Source organism: Orcinus orca, chromosome 11, assembly GCF_937001465.1.
Source record: "Orcinus orca chromosome 11, mOrcOrc1.1, whole genome shotgun sequence".
Taxonomy (NCBI): domain Eukaryota; kingdom Metazoa; phylum Chordata; class Mammalia; order Artiodactyla; family Delphinidae; genus Orcinus; species Orcinus orca.
Window position 1 is genome coordinate 8,054,231 of NC_064569.1, and position 21,685 is coordinate 8,075,915.

At 35.9% G+C, this 21,685-nt stretch overlaps 1 protein-coding gene, 1 long non-coding RNA gene and 1 other non-coding gene across 4 annotated transcripts in view; 1 reads left to right on the forward strand and 2 right to left on the reverse strand.

The window, feature by feature from the left end:
- The window catches only part of LOC117197140 (uncharacterized), a 169,328-nt gene extending 167,649 nt beyond the window's left edge, over window positions 1-1,679 (forward strand). The window contains exon 8 of the long non-coding RNA XR_007470332.1: window positions 976-1,679. This is a non-coding gene — a long non-coding RNA (uncharacterized LOC117197140). The remainder of the gene's footprint in view (window positions 1-975) is intronic.
- Window positions 1-3,314, reverse strand: part of LOC101277782 (pregnancy zone protein-like) — a 41,309-nt gene extending 37,995 nt beyond the window's left edge. For both annotated transcript variants that reach the window (XM_033408136.2, XM_033408137.2), the window contains exons 1-3: window positions 3,206-3,314; window positions 989-1,169; window positions 57-210 (exon numbers count right to left, since the gene is read on the reverse strand). In XM_033408136.2, coding sequence (XP_033264027.1) covers window positions 57-210; window positions 989-1,169; window positions 3,206-3,288 — 418 coding nt within the window. In that variant the 5' untranslated portion in view covers window positions 3,289-3,314. The remainder of the gene's footprint in view (window positions 1-56; window positions 211-988; window positions 1,170-3,205) is intronic.
- Window positions 3,315-20,952: 17,638 nt separating this feature from the next.
- Window positions 20,953-21,059, reverse strand: LOC117197172 (U6 spliceosomal RNA). The gene has a single exon (XR_004477696.1). It is a non-coding gene; the product is annotated as a U6 spliceosomal RNA (small nuclear RNA).
- Window positions 21,060-21,685: the final 626 nt, after the last annotated feature.

Here is a 21,685-nt window from a genome sequence, read left to right on the forward strand (position 1 = left end):
TAGAGAACCACACTTCCAACCCTTCAAATTGCTTTTGCTCATTTGGTTCTTTATACCTGTTTGTCCTGGTTTGTAGATGGGTTTGTCTGTCTGAACAAAGACAAGGCTTTCTGCTTTTGTTATGTGAATCCACTTCCTCTTTATGAAGTGCTGGGTTGGCCCTTTCACCTGCACAGTGATGAATGCTGAGGAAGATGATGACTCCGGAATCTGTAAAAACGAAATGAGCTGAAGAATCTGCCCAGATCCACTTCTGAATGTCTCAGCCTTTGTGATTTTCTCATTTCTCTGGTTAGTCCCGTGAAAATTAGTAAGGGATAGGGTCAAAGGTGATGTCCCCTCTTTTTATAGATTATTATGATCGTGTAACATGACAGCAACGAATTGTTGATTTGACTAAAGGAAAAATGTCATTGCAATAAAATGAACTAATTCTTCAACCAGTTATGACAATGAAGGCAATAACAAGCTCACATTTTCACAGCAATATGGTAGTATTAAAATAATTATTAAATTTTATTTTTCAACGGTCAAAATAGCATTACATATTATTGTTGGCAGTAAGCTGGTATGATTAACTATTTAATACTTTAAGTTAATTAAAGGTTACAAGGACAATACATTAACCATCAACCATCTGCGAGATCATAGAGAAGTCACTTAACTTTATGAATCTATGTGTTTATATCTGTAATGGCATGAACATTATTTTCCTTAGAAGTTTACTTTAAGAGCAAAGATAATAATGGTTATAGAAGTCCTTCCTATAACCATTATTATCTTTTGTATGTTGCACCAGTTCTGTTTGTAAATATTATGTAAGTATATTCAGTAGAACTTTTATTTTTAGACTCTAATTTGAAATTTGCTCTGTACTCCTCATTTTTTTCTTCCTTTTGCTTTTTTATTGTTGGGGGTCAGAATGCAAGGCATCAACTAACATGCTCTCTCTTTAATGCTCTCCCTTTTCCCAAGGAGGGATACTGACCATGAAGGAGCTGCAGTAGAAGGAGTGCTTCGCCCCCAGGTCTGTGAGGAGATTCCTGCTCTGCATCTCATACTCCAGAGTTACTGTCAGTTCCACTGTCTCATTCAGGTGATTAAGCACGACACAGGCCTTCTCGGTAACCCCAGCATACAGCTGTGATGGGACCAGGACCAGGTACTGCCTGCGGAGAAGAGGGGTCTGGGTCAACCATGGAAGAGTTAAAAAGACATCATTACTGTGGTTGTTTTCTATTTGATCTTTGCTATCGTCACCAATCAGAGAGCAGAGCCAGATTTCAACAGGAGTGGAGAGGAGTATATTCTTCAAAGACCAATCCAGAAGGCCTTAGAAACTCAGAAAGCCCCTGCCAAGTTAAACATCAGTATGTTTCTCCTATACTGTGGAAATAGTCACTCTCGATATTAGTAAACCTATTCATAAGTTATGGATAAGCACTCCATGAGTTGTTATATATTTTGTATAGAAATAATTTTCAAATTTAGAAATTTTCAATGAATCAAGTAAATGTGATCATACACATGCATGCGCATGCACACACGCACACACACAAATATTATTCAGAAACCCTGCCGTTCATGACAACATGAATGGGCCTTGAGGGCATTATGCTAAGTGAAATGAACCAGATAGAGAAAGACAAATACTGATGGTATCTCTTACAGCATGTGGAGTCTTTAAAAAAAAGTCAAACTCAGAGACATAGAGTAGAAAAATGGTTACCAGGGAATGGGGGATGGAGGAAAATAGGGATAGGTTGGTAAAAGGACACAAACTTTCATTTATAAGTTGAATAAGTTCTGTCTGAGGATGTACTATATAACATGGTGACTATAGTTGATAACATTGTATAATTGAAATTATATAATTGAAATTTGCTATGAGAACAGAACTTAAGTGTTCTCACCCCCCCAAATAAATATTTGAGAGATAGATGTGTTAGATTAATCGTTAGATTAATCTATGTGATAGATTAATTAAACTCAATGGGGAGAATCCTTTCACAATATATATGTGTGTACACTTTAAATCTCTTACAAGTTTAATTCTCAGTTATATGTAAATAAACCCCCAAAAAACTTTAAATTTTTTTTAGTAACAAACAATATTATTAATCAGTTAATGATCATTGAAACCAGTAAGAAAACCTATCCACATGTGGTCTTGGGTTTCAATGGACGATATCACAAACCTCTTTGTTCCAGGAAACATTAAGAGATAACGATAATACGTGGAGAGGAGCTGAATCGTTTTTCACTACTGTTTCAGAAGCAACCTTAGCTCTTTTCTTTCTTCCACTCTCTAGAGATGGAAGAAAAACTAGGCTAATCATCAGACATATTACCATGTACATGCAGAAGAAAATATTCTCCTGTTGCGGTTTGCCCATCGTTTACAATCACCTAAATGTGCTGCACTTTGTGATGTTCTGCTGGCCCATGACTCTCTCTCTTTCTGAAGTGTCCTGGTCTAGCTGGAAAACTTCTATTGGCTTCATAAGACTCATCTCAAAAGCAACTTTCTTATGTGGACTTTGGTGAAGCCTCTTCCCTTGTATCAGTTCCCATGAAGAGTTAGGTTATCTCTGAGTATTCTCACAGAATCCTACAATGCTTGGTTCTGTTTTTGCATTTTATTTCATTCGCTGTGCACCATCTCTCTATCTCTTTCTTTTTTATACTATGAGGTAGTAAGGGCAGGGGCCACATTTTGTTAATCTGTATATTCTCAAATCTAATGCCAGCCCTTAAAGTTTTGCTGAAGGATTGAGTGAAATGACACACAAACCCTGGCTTGTCTGTAAGTCATGCATCCATCTTGGGAATACCTGCTTGGGGAAGATACAGACACTGAGTCACTTTACAATGGCCAAGACACTGCAGCCTTTTGCACCAGTCAAAAAAGAATTTATCTTTTTTTGGTAGGAATTCTATATTCTTATTTGATGAATGTTGCAGAATTCTATAATCTTATTTGGTAAATGTTTCACAAATGTTACTACCCTATATCTCTGAGTTTTCTAGAACTGGAGTATGCTTTTTACCACCTGTGCACTAACAATTTATCAACACTTCTGAGCTTTTTCAACAACAGATAATTTCAGAAGGAATCAGGAAATAAATAAAAAGACAGACATCAAGAAGCTGATAACACAATGGGAAGAGGAGGGCAACAGACTTTTCTGGAAATGTTGCTTACGGTTTGGAGGTAGCTGAAGCATCTCTGGGAAGGAGCAAGGAAAGCAGAATCAAGACTGGATTAGGCAGCTGACATCCCCTCATGGTGTAGAGAGGAATAGGAAAGAATGGGGCTCTTGAGTCCTTGATTCCTTGAACTCTGTTCTTGTTCCAGAATCACTGGTTTTTATTTTGCCTAATGGGCAGTAAAAGTAAATGGCTAACCATTTATTTTTGTAACATATTAACTACTTCCAGTATAAAAAAATCAATTGCAGATCACTTTCATCCACTTGCTCAAATTTTCTAAGTGCCTGAAAAATAGTATGTTGAGGCTATATTAGCTCTGGTTATTAATCAACACGTTAAATATCTTTAAGAAAAAACAAAGTAAATGACATGATTTGATGAAATCAATCAATACTCTTGATCTTTTTCTTTTTTAACAAGAGCTATTTATGTAAATACATATCCCAAATCTCTTCTTGGTAGACCAGGGAGCATCACATATTCTCCCAAGCTTCATCCAATACAGTTATTTAATGAAACAAAGAAATAAAATTTATCACAGATTTTAAACAAAGTAAGTATGAAGATAATCTCTCCTTTGTTTAAAAGCTTAGCTTTTGCTTTTTACAACTATCCTTATATTTGTTTGTTTATAAAGAAAATGAGCCCATGTAATGCATTTTTATAGTTTCTTAGTTCATTTAACATCTAGAATATAAAGCCAATAAATTTATTTTATCCTCTAAGGAAATAATCTTTATGTGATGAACATTCTTATTTATTTTACCGTGAGAAATATAAACATTTTATCAATAGTGATCATCATCCTATTTGCTTTTCTAAAGAGATGGGATGTTAGAATCACTATTGATAAAATGTTGGTTTAAACTATAAAATGCAATATGAGGAGAAACAAGCACTCCCCTGGATGAGGTATATTTAGTTCTTGACATGCATTTTTGTATATGATCTGAAAGAGTGAGAAATGAAGATACCGTACATGACAGTCCTTAGTGAACTATAAAACTACAGATTTGTAAGATATTAAAATTCACTATTTACACTATTTACAATAGCCAGGACATGGAAGCAACCTAAATGTCCATCAACAGAGGAATGGATAAAGAAGATGTGGTACATATATACAATGGAGTATTAGCCATAAAAAAATAAATCGTGCCATTTGCAGCAACATGGATAGACCTAGAGATTGTCATACTGAGTGAAGTAAGTCAGAGAAAGACAAATATCATACGATATCACTTATATGTGGAATCTAAAAAAATGGTACAAACGAACTTACAAAACAGAAATAGAGTCACAGCTGTAGAAAACAAACTTAAGGTTAAGGGGTGGGGGAGGGATAATTTGGGAGACTGGGACTGACATATACACACTACTATATATAAAATAGATAACTAATAAGAACCTGCCATATAGCACAGGGAACTCTACTCAGTGCTCCATAATGACCTATATGGGAAAAGAATCTAAAAAAGAGTGGATATATGTATATGTATGACTGAATCACTTTGCTGTGCACATGAAACTGACACAACATTGTAAATCAACTATACTCCAATAAAAATTAATTAAAAAATAAATAAAATGCCAATCATGATAATATTTATTTATTATTTATTTTTTATGGCCGCGTTGGGTCTTAACTGCAGCACGCAGGATCTTCGTTGAGGCATGTGGGCTCTTTGTTGTGGTGAGCGGGCTTCTCTCTAGCTGTGGTGTGCAGGTTTTCTCTTCTCTAGTTGTGGCGCGCGGGCTTCAGGGCGCGTGGGCTCTGTAGTTTGCAGCACACAGGCTCTAGTTGAGGCACAAGAGCTCAGTAGTTGCGGCATGCAGGCTTAGTTGCCCCGTGGGATCTTAATTCCCTGACTAGGGATCGAACCCATGTCGCCTGCAATCTAAGGCAGATTCTTTACCACTGGACCACCAGGGAAGTCCCCCAATCATGATGATAGACTATGAGTGATATAATGCCAGGTCAGAGTAAAATGTAATAATACATTGTGCGAGCCCTTGGTAGTTGGTAAATGCTTGCTGAATGAATATAAAACTCTTCTGCTTCAATTTGGTTTCCTCTCTCGTTAGAAACTTTATGCTCTCTCCACTTCCATCCTGCACTCCCACACTGCCATAAATAAATATCTTCATTCTCTGCCAGCTTAATATGGAATAAATTAATTTACAATAAATAATAAATGACTTTTAAGAAGTCTCTATGTTACTTTTCACAGGCATAATTATACTTTTTGGATATATACCAAGCCTATATTTTGGCCAAATGCCTAATAACTAAGTATAAAAATCCACATTTGGATGAAGCAAAATCACCATTGTAGTTTAAACTTCTGGAATAGAAGAATAAATCTGAAGTATTATCAAAACTTTATTGTTGTGATTTTTAATTGAAAATATTAGTAGATACATTTAAAATATTTATTGTAGAACATAAACAATATGTTCTCAGAATTCTCAGCTAAGGCTTACATATTCCTGTGGTCTTCAACTCTTTTTTCCTTGTATTCCCTAAAAGAATTTTATTAAGCATGTAACCCTTCACACATACTTGATTTCTAAAACTTCTCTTCACCAGTAAGATAACAAAAAGTGTATTATAAATACTGACATTTAAAAAATAAACTGTAATACGATTTTTAAAATGTATCCAATGAAATGTAAATACTGCAGTCATTTATTGCTTACCATCATCTATTTAAAACATACATGAAGTCTTCTTTTACAATTTGGAAATCTTACATCATTCTTGTTTTTCCTTGATCTTGGATTTCCATTCTAATTCCCCAGATAATTTTATCCTGGTATTTTATGCTTCAATATACTTTAAAGGTCACTCTATCATACATTACTGAAACTAAAGATAATCGAAACTATAAAAGAGGTTCTTGTACCTGTACAGTTCTGAGTAGTAATAAACTTTACTGGATCAAGTTATCATTACAAGTATTGTTAATATATTCTTTATTTTAAATAAATTTATTTTATTTATTTATTTATTTTTGACTGCATTGGGTATTCATTGCTGCGTGTGGGCTTTCTCTGCTTGTGGTGAGCGGGGACTACTCTTTGTTGTGGCATGCGGGCTTCTCATTGCGGTGGCTTCTCTTGCTGTGGAGTCCTGGCTCTAGGCACGTGGGCTCAGCAGTTGTGGCACGTGGGCTCAGTAGTTGTGGCTCACCAGCTCTAGAGCATAGGCTCAGGAGTTGTAGCACACAGGTTAGTTGCTCCGCAGCATGTGGGATCTTCCCAGACCAGGTCTTGAACCTGTGTCCCCTGCATTGGCAGGCATATTATTAGCCTCTGTGCCACCAGGGAAGTTCCTGTCAATATATTCTTTATCAAAACTGTATATATATATATATATATATATATATACACACATATACACACACACACACACACATATATATGTGTGTGTGTATATATATATATATATATATACTATTATCTCAATGTATGTTAAACACAAGAAAAAATCTTATTTGACAATCATTTCTTAATGAAATTAAATGTATATTCCATCCTTCTGGCTCCCCCAATCAGACCATGTGTCTTTGGATGAATATTAATTGCTGCTAGATTGACACAAGTTTCAACTATCTATTTTTTTGCCATGTTTTCTATTCTACTCTATTTTATTCTAGAATATTCCTATCTACGTCCTATCCTATAGATGTAAGCACCAAGAAATCTTGTTCACATAAAGAGAGAGAAATGTGAGAAGTTCCGTTATAACATTATCATTTAAATATTTATGTGTCTAATTTATAAGCCAAAGGTCACACTGTAATCATCATTAAAGAAGAATTTTAATTACCTATCAGCTGATAAATCAAATATGATCTCCTTCATTCTATTGAAAGCAAAGCACTGGAAGCTAGGTCAATTGCAAAAGGGTTTGGGATTCAGTCACTAGAGTCATTCTCATTCTCAGTGTCTCGAAAGAATGCAAAAAAGGCTTACCAGCGCTTATAAATGGTTACTAATTGTTACTGTCTTACTTAAAGACATCTGATATACTCAAGAACTTTGGGGAGATTGAAATATTATTCATTTCAATATACTTTTATCAATAGAAAACCTCATAACGTGTTTTTTATTATTGTCAAAACTATGACTTGCACATGTAGCTGATTAAATTTCTAGAAAGCATCTACCAATAATCTGATTTGCAAAGCCAGGTGTCATTGTCCAGATAATCAGTAAAATTAGTTTTATGACCGATAGGAAAAATATTATTTCGTTTTTAATTGTAATAAACTCACAAATATATATTCTTATAATAATTATCCCATTTCTGAGTTCTAAGATAAGGTAAAGAATTTTACTGGGTATTTGTTACCTGGATTCAATGTTTCTTTCCATGCTCTCTATTTTATTATTATGCAACTCTCAGGGGCAATACAAACATTGACAAGAGTTGAGGAAGGAAGAGGTGAGGTTTAAAATGAAAATTTTTGTTATTTATGCCATCCACCACCACAATATGAATGAGTACAGAAAATTCCAAAATGAGCCAAAAGTACCCATTTTTAATGTCATGCTTTTTTTTATACCAGAAATATGTTTAAGACAGATGGATGTATGAGGCCTACAATGGGCTTATGATTCCTTGATTTAAGAGACTTTGTGCAAATATCAATATTTTGAATGTCTTTTTGTAAAAGACAAGCAAGTTTTTCACTCCAAGATATATCTAAAATACATATTATAAGTAAATATTCATATATTAAAATAAATACACAAGTCATGTCTTGATTGAATTATCAACATTATAATAGTGATCTTATATAATTATTATCTACAAAGATCATAAGATTATTGATCATGTACAGTTTTAGGGATTCCAAAATGATGTTGAAATAGGTTGAGGCCGAAACTGAACCTTAACGGCAGATTCTAGCCAAATGTCAAAGATCAATGTTACAGTATTCCAACTTTTAATAGTAGGTAGCCACTTAACTCACATGAATGAAAATATAGTAATGAAATTCCAGGCATCGGTTTAATAGGCACTCAATAAATATTTGTTGAGTGAAAGAACAAATAAAACAAATTGGTATCATTTCTTGTCTAAAGTAATGTTCATATAATCAGGGAAAACATCTGGAAAAGAAACAATCTGAAATACAATATGGGAATATTCTAACTGACCTAAAAGCAGGATGACATAGCAGTTAAGAGAACAGACTCAATTGTCAAACTCCTGGGAATGGATCCCAGGTTCGTCACTTACTGTACCATCTTGGACAAATTACATAATCTCTCAGTGCTTCAGCTCATATATAAAGTTGACTTAAGAGTAGCTCTCCAAGGATTAGATTACATTAGTTAACACACTTAAAAGTACTTAGAAAGTATCTGTCATAGAGTGAGTGCTATATAAATGTTCGTTATTGTTAGTAAAACTGGCTTTCCAGTTTTTTATCTTAGAAACTCTTTTTTTGTGCAGGGGACATTTGTTGTACATAACTGATGTGTAAGATTCATGGTTTTGAGCACCAAGTGTAAATGACTGAGCCAAGAAATTCCCACACAAAGAGTAAAATTGCACACACCAAATCATTCACTAAGGCAAAAATTAATAGTCATAAAACTTGAGATGAACTGAAATGCTTAATAAAAATGAAGACACATGCTGTATATTGCCTTGGTAGAATCTATCTTACACATCTATCAAAATAGGAAGACTTTATCACAACATCAAAAGCTTTAATACTTACTGCTAAATGAAAAGGAACAAAAGCTAAGCTTTGACTATAATAATAGCATTAAATTTTGACATAAACTAGGAAGAGAGAAGAATAAGTAAAAGTGAAAAGAGTTGACTTTGTAATTGCTGATAATTCTGATACAATTTTAATTGTATAAAAAATTGATTTTTTAAAATCTCAAAATGAAGCTATTTAAAAAAAAATTCTATGAAAGACATCATTACCTTTGGACATATTTCTAAACTGTTACTTCCAAAGGAAAATATGTTTACAGAGCATTGAGCAACCATGAGTGGGTGAGAATGGAGGTGTCCTTGTCACTTAGTGTACATTGGGGGAGGTACAGTTGGAATCACTGGCATAAGTAGAATGAAATTGAAAATCACAACACAAATGGGACATTCGTACCGATGTATTTAATGAATAAAAGAAGAAGGAATCTCCTGGCTGTGATAGCTTGATAACTTGCTCCATGATAACTTGCTGATTAACCCTGTGTATATTTCCAAGTATTTTTGTAAGTACTTGGTCTGGTAGAGACCAACTGGAAAATGCTGGGGCTTATATGACACATTTCCATACTTCGAGGATTTCCCTGCACCAATTCTGAGAGGCAGGACAAATGATAAAAAGAATATAAGGAATGTGCTCTTTTTCTGTCTTATTAGAAAGACTCACGGTTAATACTAGCATGCTGATTCAGAGATCAGGCCAGTGGACTTGTCAGCCCAGCTGTGCTTCCTCCAGCCCGCTTTATTCAAGACTGTAGTATTATTTTCTTCAGTACGCATAATGAAAAACTGACCTAGTGGCAAAATAATGTTCCATCCAGCCCTGTCTTCTTCCTCTGAGTCATCCGTGGAAGTTTTGTCCAGGAGAATGACATTTTCCATGCCTGCACACCCCTCCCAAACGCTGGTACTCCCCCATCCTCCACCCCTCCAACCTGCTGACTCCTCTTGTCTGTTTCAGTCCTACTGACACCTCGCTCTCCCTCAGCGCTTGAGAACCCTCCTATCTTAATGACTTGTGCTTTTGTTCCCTTCTCCTCTATTTCTCTTCTCCCAGGTGTTCACACTGCTAACTTCCTTACAATAAATCTTTGCTCATCTATCAACTTCTCAATGAGAAGCAAGTATCATGTCTCATGGGAACATGATTCTTCATTCATTTATTCAACAGATAATTTCCGAGTGCTTGCTATTACTGGATATAGTTCTCATTGCCAAGGAACAGTGAGCAACAAGACGAAATCTTGTTATATTCCAGCGAGAGGAGCCAGGCAATAAAGACAATAGCAAGTGCATTATATAATATGTCAAAAATGACAAGTGCTATGGAAATAAATAGAGCAAGGGAGATCAGCAGTGCCCCCAAATAGAAAGTTTAGATGCTGTGGTCAGCATAGCACTTGTCACTTTCTGATAGTAGAATATTTCTATATAATTATTTTTTGAGGTAGTATTAAAATAAAGATTTTGTAAGATGATAAAACTCTATTTTGAGTCCAGCTAGCTTATTCCATATCCAGTGAATGACCAGAGAGTCAAAGGTCAATTGAAGGTCAGTTTAAGTAGTAAACAGGTTTATGTTTTCATGACTGATTTTGCAAGAAAATGATAGTGGATAGTGATAATTAATAGTAAATAATAAAAATGTGAACTTGAGAGACGCTAATCTGAAATCTCCTAGAAAGAAAATAAGCAGACATTTTTAAGGAACCACTCAAAAAAATAAGTTTATTGTTTTGGGGGAATGCTGCCCTATTTTGAAAATCTAAAAGGGACCCCTCAGTTCCCAAGGTGACATAAAAGAGCTCCAAGCTAGAGAAGAGAGGAGATGTTGGGAGAACAGTAAGTTAGACATGGCCTTATGCTCCTTCCCCAACTACTGGGCTGACTCAACGGGGCACAAATGACATCATGGAGAGTGCACCTCCTTAGGGTGTGGAAAATCCAGGAAAAGCTGCTGCCTGACTTCTGATCTGGGGCTTCTGAGAACAGCAAGCCCACTGAAGCTCTTCGTGTCAGGAGGCAAGGCAAGGACAAGCGAGATGGTAGCTTTGATACAGGAAAGAAGAGCATCCCTTCCCCTCCTTCCACCCCTTACACACACCAGCTTTCCAAGGCAGATCTCAAGGAGTGCACAAGAATTCCAGACTTTGCACAGATTCCTGTGGGGATTTATTTGGACTCAAGATTTTGAGATGACAAAATGTTGCCATGTTTTAAGTGTTTAAATTTCAGAAGATCCTCTTAAGCATTTCATTTCACATCTTTTCCTTAGTAATCAATCTAACATTAATTATTATTATTAGACATACTCATCATATCAAAAGCAGAAAAAAGGTCTATTTGTCAAAAATGTAAAGTAACAAAAGTAGGTTTTATTTCCTTAATTTTCTGTTGACAAACCAACTGACAAATTTACTACAAGAATCAGAGGCAAGCAACTCTCGAGAGGCTCTTGGAAGCAAGCTGGCTACTGTTTAGAGTTAAATCTGGGGTTTGTATTTAATGTTTTTCTGTAAACTGTAATCTCTCTCCTATTTTGCTGTAATACCTCTTCAGGATTTAATCAGTACTGAGTGATTGTACGTATTAGATACCATGTATTTTATATTTCATTTGTTCTCTTAGAAGAATCAGATTATATATTATCTGAAAAAATAAAACTATAGTGCCCACTAATGTGAGATATTAAGGGGCAGTGGTGGAAATTTTGGATTGTAAGTGTTTAGAATTAACCATTAAAAATTTTAGCATTGGGATTGGAAAAGGAGAGGCTATAGGTGAGATAACAGAGTGACTATTAAGGAAATTAGAACTTTTTTGAGGCTGAAAGAAAAGTCCAGGAACCAAAACAATTGTACCTTTAGAGTAATGCTTCCTAATGCAAAACAAATAAATAATTTCATGAAAATGTAAAATAAACAAAAATACACGGTTAAAATAGTGTAATAAACTACTAAAATAATAAACCACTTATAATGAAAAATAAAAAGAGAAGCAATAGAATAAGTTTTAGCTAAAGAAAAAAGTCACATAGGTGCTTTCCTATGTCATCAGGCTAGAAATGTTACTGTAGTTTCCCCATAAAACATCTTTTTTTTTAAATTGGGGTATAGCTGCTTTACACTGTCGTGTTATTTTCTACTGTACAATGAAATGAATCAGCTATATGTATACATATATCCTTTCCCTCTTGGATCTCCCTCCCACCTCCCCCACATCCCACCCATCTAGGTCACCACAGAGCACTGAGCTCCCTGCATTATACAGCATGTTCCCACTATCTGTTTTACACACGGTAGTGTATATATGTCAATCCCCATCTCCCAGTTCATCCCACCCCCCATTCCTCCCCCCCATGTCCACATGTCTGTTCTCTATGTCTGCATCTCTATTCCTACCCTACAAATAGGTTCATCTGTACCATTTTTCTAGATTCCACGTATATGCGATAATATTTGTTTTTCTCTTTCTGACTCACTTCACTCTGTATGACAGACTCTAGGTCCATCCACGTCTCCACAAATGACCCAGTTTCATTCCTTTTTATGGCTGAGTAATATTCCATTGTCTATATGCACCACATCTTCTTTATCCATTCATCTGTCGATGGCCACTTAGGTTGCTTCTATATCCTGGCTATTGTAAATAGTGCTGCAGTGAATATTGGGATGCATGTGTCTTTTTGAATTATGGTTTTCTGGGTATATGCCCAGTAGTGGGATTGCTGGGTCATATGGTGGTTCTATTGTTAGTTTTTTAAGGAACCTCCATACTGCTCTCCATAGTGGCTGCACCAACTTACGTTCCCACCAACAGTGCAAGAAGGTTCCCTTTCGTCCACACCCTCTCCAGCATTTATTGTTTGTAGATTTTTTGATGATGGCCACTCTGACCAGTGTGAGGTGATACATCAACACTCTTTGACATAAATCACAGCAAGATCTTTTTTGACCCATTTGCTAGAATAATGGAAATAAAACCAAAAATAAACAAATGGGACCTAATTAAACTTAAAAGCTTTTGCACAGCAAAGGAAACTATAAACGAGATGAAAAGACAACCTTCAGAATGGGAGAAAATATCTGCAAATGAAGCAACTGACAAGGGATTAATCTCCAAAATATGCAAACAGCTCATGAAGCTCAATATTAAAAAAACAAACAACCCAATCAAAAAATGGGCGGGAGACCTAAATAGACATTTTTCCAAAGAAGACATACAGATGGCCAAGAGGCACATGAAAAGATGCTCAACATCACTAATTATTAGAGAAATGCAGATCAAAACTCCATAAAACATCTTGATTGAAACCGACAAGTTTGAAAATAATAGCTAAATAAAAGACAAAGCAAATCGTATCTCCTTCCACTGAATGCATGTCTGGTGGTGAGAGGTTTCCAAACAGATATAGCAGCTCCACCTACATGAAAAATGGCTGACAGACACTTTATTTTCGCCTCATTTCCTGCTCCACTGTTTACAGCCTCAGGGTTGTGTTAAATTGAACAGTTATCCCTAAACTGTGTATGCTGTCTATCGGAGGAAGACAGCAACTCCATTATTGCATTTGATAGCAGCCTTTGTAGAGGCCAGGGCTAGAAGGGGCTGGGGAGAGGGGAAGGGGAAATGTATCTGGGTATCGAAGGAAGTTTGATGACATCCTGGTGTGTAACAAAATGCCTGCATCTGAAGGTGGATTTGAGTTTTGTTATGCTGTAATATTTCACAGGATTATAGAAACAAGCAGTGGGACTGTTAAGCACAGCAGATTCAGCCAAGATCAGTGCTCTTCAAACAATTTTAACTGTGACTGCAGTAAGAAATGCAGTTAACATACATACACGTGTATGTACATACAACTGAAAACAGTGATAGCTGAGCAATATTTCAACAGTTATGTGCAATGCGCACTGACATTGCTAGCTGGGATTTCCTAAACTGATTTCAAGATCTGTTAATAGGTTGGAATCCCCAGTTTGAAAAACACCGCCCTAGATGAAAGATTGTGGGAGGAAAGCACTGGGAATTGAAATAAGTGCTAATGACCACAAATAGACCTATAGGTATAGGTCTTGGAAAAGTATTCAACCCACCTATGTGTATATCAAGTGAACAAAACCAAGGGAAATCTACAAGCCTTTTAGCAAGTGAGTCTGGAAAGATTGCTGTTTGTTTGAGGATAAAGATGCAAAAAAATGGAAATACAAAAAAAATCGAAATATCAAGAAAAAATGACCAGAAAATTTAAGACTCAGAGGAAGAGCTTAAAAGTTTTTAAAAATAATTTACTAGATAAATCAGACAGAAATTTAAACTTAAAACTTCATCACCAACAAGAATCAATACAACAATTACTCAAGTGCATGTTTATTTATAAAGTGGAATACAATGGAAAAGAAGATAAGAGAAATAAATATATTCAAATATACTGAGCTGAAATAACATCATTAAAATTATCAAATATTACTTTAAAATTAAAAATTGATAAATCTGGCTCAAGGTAGAACTACTGACATAGATAGTAAGTATGAGTTAAGATCAAAATGATAATGAAGTTAAAGGAATTTGAAAAGAAATGGTTTTGATGTTCAGAGAAAGATGATCCCAAATAAATGTAACCTGTGTCTTCCACAGCATCCTAACAAATGGAAAAAGTATTATTAGGAATATAGATGTCACACTTTGCTTTTAAACTGATCCTTCTCAAACTCTTCCAAAAAATTGCAGAGGAAGGAACACTCCCAAACTCATTCTATGAGGCCACCATCACCCTGATACCAAACCATACAAAGATACTACAAAAAAAGAAAATTACAGACCAATATTACTGGTGAATATAGACGCAAAAATCCTCAACAAAATACTAGCAAACAGAATCCAACTAGCAAACAAAATACTAGCAAACAGAATCCAACAGGACATTAAAAGGATCATACACCATCATCAAGTGGGGTTTACCCAGGAATGCAAGGATTCTTCAGTATATGCAAATCAATTAATGTGATACACCATATTAACAAATTGAAGGATAAAAACCATATGATCATCTCAATAGATGCAGAAAAAGCTTTTGACAAAATTCAACACCATTTATGATAAAAACTCTCCAGAAAGTACGCATAGAGGGAACTTACCTCAACATAATAAAGGCCATATACGACAAACCCAGAGCAAACATCATTCTCAATGGTGAAAAACTGAAAGCATGTTCTCTAAGATCAGGAACAAGACAAGGATGTCCACTCTTGCCACTATTGTTCAACGTAGTTTTGGAAGTCCTAGCCACAGCAATCAGAGAAGAAAAAGAAAAAAAAGAATACAAATTGGAAAAGAAGAAGTAAAACTCACTGTTTGCAGATGACATGGTACTATACATAGAAAATCCTAAAGATGCCACGAGAAAACTTCTAGAGCTAATCAATGAATTCGGTAAAGCTACAAGGTACAAAATTAACACAAAGAAATCTCTTGCATTCCTATACACTAACAGATCAGAAAGAAAAATTAAGGAAACAATCCCATTTATCATTGCAACAAAATGAATAAAATACCTAGGAATAAACCTACCTGAGGAGGTAAAAACCTGTACTCAGAAAACTATAAGACACTGATGAAAGAAATCAAAGATGACACAAATAGATAAAGAGATATACCATGTTCTTGGATTGGAAGAATGAATATTGTGAAAATGACTATACTATCCAAAGCAATCTACAGATTCAATGCAATCCTTATCAAATTACCAATGGCATTTTTTACAGAACTAGAACAAAAAAATTTACAATCTGTATGGAGACACAGAAGACCCCAAATAGACCAAGCAATCTTGAGGGGAAAAAAAAATGGAGCTGGAGAAATCAGGCTCCCTGACTTCAGACTATACTGCAAAGCTACAGTAATCAAGACAGTATGGTACTGGCACAAAAACAGAAATATAGATCAATGGAACAGGATAGAAAGCCCAGAGATAAACCCACGCACATATGGTCACCTTATCTTTGACAAAGGAGGCAAAAATGTACAATGGAGAATAGACAGCCTCTTCAATAAGTGGCGCTGGGAAAACTAGACAGCTACATATAAAAGAATGAAATTAGAACACTCCTTAACACCATACACAAAAATAAACTCAAAATGGATTAAAGACCTAAATGTAAGACCAGACACTATAAAACTCTTAGAGGTAAACATAGGAAGAACAGTCTTTGACATAAATCACAGCAAGATCTTTTTTGACCTGCCTCTTAGAGTAATGGAAATAAAAACAAAAATAAACAAATGAAACTTCAAAGCTTTTGCACAGCAAAGGAGACCATAAACAAGACAAAAAACAACCCTCAGAATGGGAGAAAATGTTTGCAAACGAATCAACAGACAAAGGATTAATCTCCAAAATATATAAATAGCTCATGCAGCTCAATATTAAAAAAACAAACAAGCCAATCAAAAAATGGGCAGAAGACCTAAATAGACCTTTCTCCAGAGAAGACATACGGATGGTCAAGAGGCACATGAAAAGCTGCTGGGCATCAGTAATTATTAGAGAAATGCAAATCAAAACTACAATGAGGTATCACCTCTCACTGGTTAGAAGGGCATCATCAGAAAAATCTACAAACAGCAAATGCTGGAGAGGGTGTGGAGAAAAGGAAACCCTCTTGCACTGTTGGTGGGAATGTAAATTGATACAGCCACTATGGGGAACAGTATGGAGGTTAGTTGAAAAACTAAAACAGAACTACCATATGACCCAGCAATCCCACTACTGGCCATATAACTGGAAAACCATAATTCAAAAAGATGTATGCACCCCAATGTTCACTGCAGCACTATTTACAATAGCCAGGTCATGGAAACAACCTAAATGCCCATCAACAGATGAATGGATAAAGAAGATATGGTACATATATACAATGGAATATTACTCAGCCATAGAAAGGAACGAAATTGGGTCATTTGTAGAGACGTGGACGGACCTAGAGAATGTCATACAGAGTGAAGTAAGTCAGAAAGAGAAAAACAAATATCGTATATTAATGCATATATGTGGAACCTAGAAAAATGGTACAGATGAACCAGTTTGCAAGGCAGAAATAGAGACACAGATGTAGAGAACAAACATGGACACCAAGGGTTGAAAGCGGGGGTGGGGGTGGGGTTGGTGGTGTGAACTGGGAGATTGGGATTGACATATATACAGTAATATGTATAAAACAGATAACTAATAAGAACATGCTGTATAAAAAATAAGTAAATTAAATTAAATTTAAAAAAGTAAACCACCTTCCCCATGACACCTGTAGCAGACACAGCCAAGGCTCTTCCCAGATACCTTCCATACTTTCACTAGTTCTTTGCACCCACCCCCAGCTTCATCGTGCTTTGTTTCTAAGTTTGCATCTGTGAACTTTTTCAGAGGTTTGTCTTGGGCTCCTTGACAAGTTCCTAGGGGTTTACCTCTGCCTTGGGTGTTGTCCATCACCAGCGACTCCCTGGTGCTGGAGTATGAAAGCTTAGCTTCCTTTCCTAAAAGTGGGACAAACTCTGAAGTGTAATTGATGCTACGGATCTTCCTGCCAGATCAGGCTGAAGTTAAGGCTTTGTCCAAAATCAGTTGCTCCCTTGCCTGGCTTCTTCCCTTCTATGCCCTTCTTTCCCCAACTCCTTTTTTTTTTGGTGTCTTCTGGAGGTACTTTCTTAATAACCCACTGGTTCATTTTTTCCTGTCTCAGGATCAGATTTTGGGGAAGGTGACCTAAGAGAATACCTCCCTTGATAACTAAAATATGAAGCAACCATAATGCTTTCGTTCACTCATTACGTAATTAACTTATTCACTCATTATATAATATTATTCACTCATTACATAATATTTTTCACTCATATAATTCACCCAGTCACTCATTATTACCCAGAACATAACAAGTTTTTTATTATATTGATTTTTTTCAACCTTATTAAAATATGAAGTTTCTACCAGATACATTACTACATCATTCACTATTGATTTGAAAGACAGGGATTTCCATGGAATCATGAATAAATGTTTTTAATAATGTCAAATAGTTTAAGTAAGTTTTAAATTTTATTATAAATAGTTTAATATAAAATAAACATACTCGTTAAAGAAAATTAAGGGAAAGACTCCTAAGATGAAAACAAGTTAGCTATAAACAAATTATAGAAATATCCTAAAACAGTGCATGGCTTGTGTGCTTGGAATCTGTGTATATATTTTCCAAGTAAACTCTCCTTATTGATTCTCCACTTTTTTCCTTCTTTTAAAACTTTACACAGGCTACAATAGGTGTTTTAGAATGTCAACGCCCTGGGAAATACTTCAGATAGTACATAATACTAGATCACACACTGTTAAGTTTTATTACTATTTTTTCAATCAGAGGACACCCTTATTATAAGAAATATGCTTTTGAAAATCTCAATTTAAAACTCATTTAATTCACACTTATCTTGTTAAAAGATGAAATGTGTTTTTGTGTACTATTAAGTATAGTCCCCATGTGGCCAGAGCATCACTAACTTATAGTATACTCAGTTTGCTAACTTTAAAACTATGAAAATGGAAATATTTTTGTCAGTTTAAAAATATGAGGAGATATTTTCATTAAAGTTATACACACAGAGTGAGATTTTTAAAAATATATGTATTTTCCCATCATACTCTTTCAAAATCACCTAATTCAATTTTATATGTCATAGATATTTCTAGTAAAATAATGACCAGATAGCACAAAATTATCAAAATAGGACAAAAAACTTTCTTTATGGGATGACAGCAACTGTCAGTATAAACATAATACTCTTTTCTAGCCAGAGGAAGTGCTATCCTTTACTCTGGTTAGTAAAGGTAACTGCAAATAAGCTCCACTTCTAATGAAATGAAGTTTAGAGGTTTGTTTTAGGAGCTTAAAACATCTTTCAAATTTTTGATGAAAAACTTTTTTCTCTATTCAGGTTCCCAATCTCTTTACAGATTTACCTGTGAGTAAATCTTTCAAGAAAGAAAATTGCTTATTGTCTTAAATTTTGTGTTCCAACAAGGATAAACACTTTAAACCAATGCAATGAAACTCCTACTGTAGAATTACAGGACTCAAGGACTATTACTGGTGATTTTCTTACAGGAGGGACCTCCTGCAACCCGAAATCATGCGAGGTAAAAATCTACTCCCAATTTCTTAAGGCCCGCTTTGTTGCCACTGCCTATAAGCTAGCAGGCAAATAAATGGTTATCCTGTCCTTGTTTCTGATCTCTGAGTTAAATTTCATTGTTTGCTTTTTCTTTGGTCTTGGCAAATTTGGGCAGCAGTGATGACAACACTCAAACTAGGTCAGACTAGGTCCTGGAATAGCATTAATTCCAAATGTAGGATATTTCTGTGCAGGATAAATACCAAATGTGAAGCTGGAACACATAAAGTCAAAAAATGCATCTGGATAATTTATGGGTCCTCTCTTTAAAATAATCTAAATAGCTAACTTTGCATCAACTTAGCCATCAATAACTTCCCATAAAATTTTTAGCCTGGATTGATGCTGTATCTTTTGTAATTTCTCAGAGGGCCAGAGAGAGATGAAGGTCTAGATATCAAACTGCAGATCCTAGTCACATACGAAGCTACAACAATCTAAATGTGCTTTGCAATTTTAACACAATGCAATAGTTAATATCACAATATACTTTGTTTTCAAAAGCAACATGACACTGGGTAAGCTAAGAATATTTGAAGCATTATATCTCAAACACTAAAGGTCAATTTTTTTGAAAACTGTATATCCTCAATTGTGTAAGACTCATTATTCATCTTTTGTGCTACATTATAACCCAGCGTCTTAGGCCCTCTACTAGAAAATAGATGGGATGAGGAAAAAGAAACTCATTTTTATGTTTCTGGGCTGTTGGAAGTAGGCAGAGGTTGAAAAGAATCAACCTTTTCAACCTCTGCCTTCTTCAGCTCTTAGCAAGAATCCCAGAAATCTTCCAATTTTGTCCCTAGCCTTATTTCTTGAAATATTTCCTATCAGGAAAGGAAGCATATTATCAGTTAATAATGTCAGTTGCTAAGGATAATCTTCTTCAGCCTGTTTTCATCATTGTATAATCCTCCCCACCCCGTGCCCGCGTCTACAGAAAATAGCTCTTCAGCTCCATAGCCCAGGCTCTCCTGTAACTCTTTTATTCACTTGGACTTGTTTTCCTCCCTTCTGGTTTTTTTTTCTTCACTGCAAATAAGTCTATCCAATTCTCGTCTTAAGGCACGATTTTGAATTAATTCTACCTCTGTGCTTTTTCATGCAGCATTCATCTCATCAGAAATGTCTTCTTTTGACTGTAGTAATCTGTGCCTAAGAACTTCTAGACCAAGGAGATGAGAAAAGACTTCTCAGCTTATTTCCATGCCATGCTGATCATTCTATCACTGGGCAATTCTTTAAGCGCTAGAGTTCTCTTACCTGTTCTTGATACTCTTTTTTTGTTTTGTTTTTGGGTTTTTTTTTTTGCGGTACGCGGGCCTCTCACTGTTGTGGCCTCTCCCGTTGCGGAGCACAGACTCCGGACACACAGGCTCAGTGGCCATGGCTCACGGGCCCGGCCGCTCCGCGGCATGTGGGATCTTCCCGGACCGGGGCACGAACCCGTGTCCCCTGCATCGGCAGGCGGACTCCCAACCACTGCGCCACCAGGGAAGCCCTGTTCCTGATACTCTTTTTTGCTGTTTTACTTATAATTCAACTGTCAGCTTATAAATTTGTATAAGCTGTCACTTAGTGATTCCAAAACTTGATTATTATTCCAATCAACCAAGGCACGCTTTAAAAATACAGTTTCCAAGGCTCCCCACCCAGACTTATTGAAACTAAATCTCTAGCTTTTATGCTACATAATCTATATTTTCAAATCCCTTTGTTGAGTATGATTGACATGCAGAATGCCATATATTTAATGTTCAGAAGATAAGTATATATCTGTGGGGGAAAAAATGAAATGTTTCATGATTTTGTGTATTCTCCTTATATAGGGGGCATGCTAATCTTCTCTGTATCATTCTAATTTTAGTATATGTGCTGCTGAAGTGAACACTTCAATCTATATTTTTATTTTATATTTCAAGCAAACTTCGTAATGGATTTTAAACGACCGATTTGCTAGGCATGTATTGTGTACCATCAATTTAGATATCCTATAAATTATATTAGTTGAGTTTAATGAAATTTAGATGCACTCACCTTTCTGTCCAGGCTTGTAGATGGGCATCTGTCTGAAAAAGACCATGTTTTCTTGGGGCCTGATTGCTACCAGTCTTCTCTCTTCCTGACTGAGCGTTGCTCCTTTAGCAGAGAATGTAATGAAAGCCAGTCTGGCCTGAGGAAACTAGGGAGCAAATAAATACAAGATTACTGTCTGTTTTATCAAGAAATACCTCCCTTGGGCTTCCCTGGTGGCGCAGTGGTTGAGAGTTCGCCTGCCGATGCAGGGGACGCGTGTTCGTGCCCCGGTCCGGGAAGATCCCACATGCCGCAGAGCGGCTGGGCCCGTGAGCCATGGCCGCTGAGCCTGTGCGTCCGGAGCCTGTGCTCCGCAATGGGAGAGGCCACAGCAGTGAGAGGCCCGCGTACTGCAAAAAAAAAAAAAAAAAAAAAAAAATCCCTCCCACTATGCGTTGGCATCACTAAAAGTTTTTTTTTGTTTTTGTTGTTTTTGTTTTT